The sequence below is a fragment of the Morone saxatilis genome, unplaced genomic scaffold, assembly GCF_004916995.1.
Source record: "Morone saxatilis isolate NCDOM2014 unplaced genomic scaffold, NCSU_SB_2.0 Contig22, whole genome shotgun sequence".
Lineage (NCBI taxonomy): Eukaryota > Metazoa > Chordata > Actinopteri > Moronidae > Morone > Morone saxatilis.
In genome coordinates, this window is record NW_023339785.1 from 14,639,206 (window position 1) to 14,641,444 (window position 2,239).

The 2,239-nt window shown below is 37.5% G+C and overlaps 1 protein-coding gene across 1 annotated transcript in view; it reads left to right on the top strand.

The window, feature by feature from the left end:
• LOC118333996 (protocadherin gamma-C3-like) overlaps positions 1–2,239 on the top strand; it is a 54,586-nt gene that overhangs the window by 426 nt on the left and 51,921 nt on the right. The window contains exon 2 of the mRNA XM_035669816.1: positions 2,019–2,235. Within this exon, the coding sequence (XP_035525709.1) occupies positions 2,019–2,235 (217 nt within the window). The remainder of the gene's footprint in view (positions 1–2,018; positions 2,236–2,239) is intronic.

A 2,239-nucleotide genomic window follows, 5' to 3' on the forward strand; every position in this document is an offset into this window, starting at 1 on the left:
GATCTAGAACCAGTGACTTTAAGTTCGTGACATCTTACAATGATAACACACTGCCTGCTGATCAGACTCTGAGGAAAAGTCCAAGTGATTTTGCTGAAGCATTTGGTCAACCAGATGAATCACCAGAGGTAGGCTGCAATGTTTGCTTGCTCAGTTGAATTTTATAATCATAATGATGACAATATTTATTATTGTTTTTCGACAGTTTAAGTTGAAGTCAGACTGGGAGTGGATGTAGGGTTGTGCATTACAAAAACGATCCCAGATGGGACTGGGGATTATGCAGATACTTGGTACACTTCTGAAAGTGCTGGTGTAGGTGGACTCTCCGAGGTCCAAGGTTTTTGTGAATCTAAAATGCTGACTTTTAATTCAAGGCTGATTGAGACTTTACAGTGGTATTGACACTTAAAAATAAGTTGCATCTAAATTTTCAATGTTCCTCAGAACATCTGAGACAACGAGCTGTCACATTTATGTTTGTATGTGTGACTAGGTTGTTGTCACACATACAAACATAAATCATGATGAGGACCTCTTTTAAGGTTTGACCTATTAAAGGTTTTACATGTGATGCTAATTATTTTAGACATGGATTTTCCTAAATTTGGCCTTGCCTACTTAATGAAAAGGTAGATTTTTTCTATTACATAAATGTATTCATTCCAATTAAAAGAATCATTAAAAAGAATAAAATTGTGTGTACATGCTTGGTTGAAACTACTGCGGCATCACAGCAAGAAGGTACTCAGTTAGTCTCCACCGGCCTGCTAAAGTTTGCATCTTTAGCTTATGTCCATGTGAATTTTCTCCGGTTTCCTTTCACCGTCCAAATACTGTATGGTTAAGTTGAAAAGGAAATCCTAAATTACTCACTGGTCTGAGGATGACTGAATGTTTGTCTACAGTATGCATTGTCCCTGTTAGACTGATGAGCTGACCAGGTTGTACATTACCTCTCACCCTATAGTATATGTTTATTGGCTCAATCCTCTGCTACCCTGAGTACATTAAATGGTTTAAGTGTAGGATTATGAGACCATAAAAAATTGCTTTACAATTGCTATTGATTGTCAAATTCTTTAGTCGGCTCTAGGACCTCAGAGAAAACAAAATGTCATATTTCGTCTGAATAAATGTGTAAACTATATGTGGGTAGTTTGTTGTTATCTTTAAAGGCACACGATTTAACAATATGAACACGTTTTACCAACTTTACCTTTATCACTGTATTTAGAAAGTATGTCGAATTGCATTGAATATTTTGAAGTTATAATAAATATTTGTATTTTTTTCAAATGGACACTGCTCTTCAGTAAGAATGATGACTTGATTATCAGGCGTTAAGTCAGTCGAAGTAAGAGTTGCACCTAAGAAATGGCACAACAATCACTTCTGTTTCAACTCTGTCCATGGTGCTGAATTGTATTTCTATCAGTGCCCCTTTGAAACCATGCTTTTTTTAAAAGAGTGAGTAAAAATGACATAAAATAAAAGTGTTATTTTGTTTACATTGGATTTTAGCCTCGTAGTTTCTCTTTAGTTCTGACATTAACTGTAGCATCATATGATAGTCTTTGAGAAATTCATTTGTAATTTTCCAGTTTATCCCACAGTGTCGCTGCTCACTTGCAGATCGTTTTTTTTCCTCCACCCACTGCAAGAGGGCAGTTATCCAAGCCTCGAAACCAGAGCTGCCATTGTTGAGGAAGCGGTGTAGGTTAATGTAACCATTACATTTCAAGTGGATCTGGGACGATAGTTATTTGTGTGTTTCTATTATCGTTCGGGAGAAACAATGGACCTAAAAGAGAAATCGTTGTTGAGTTTTGTCTATGGCTTTCTTTTCTTCGTCCATATCGGCACTGCAGACCTCAGCTATTCTATTCCGGAGGAGATGAGACCGGGATCCATTGTTGGAAATATAGCCAAGGACCTCGGCCTGGAAGTATGGAAATTGTTTACCCGTAAAGCTCGTATTGATACAGAAGAAAGCTATCAGCACTACTGTGATATTGATCTAAAATCAGGAAATTTTGTGATCAGGGAACGGATTGACAGAGAAGAGTTTTGTGGGGATAAGATGTCGTGTATGCTTAAATTTGAGTTAGTCCTAGAGAGCCCTTTGGAGCTGCATCGTATTTCTCTAGCCATCCAGGATGTAAACGACAATTCGCCTGTTTTTCCAAAGGATACAATTAAACTGGAAATTAGCGAATCGGCCATCAAAGGAGCTAGA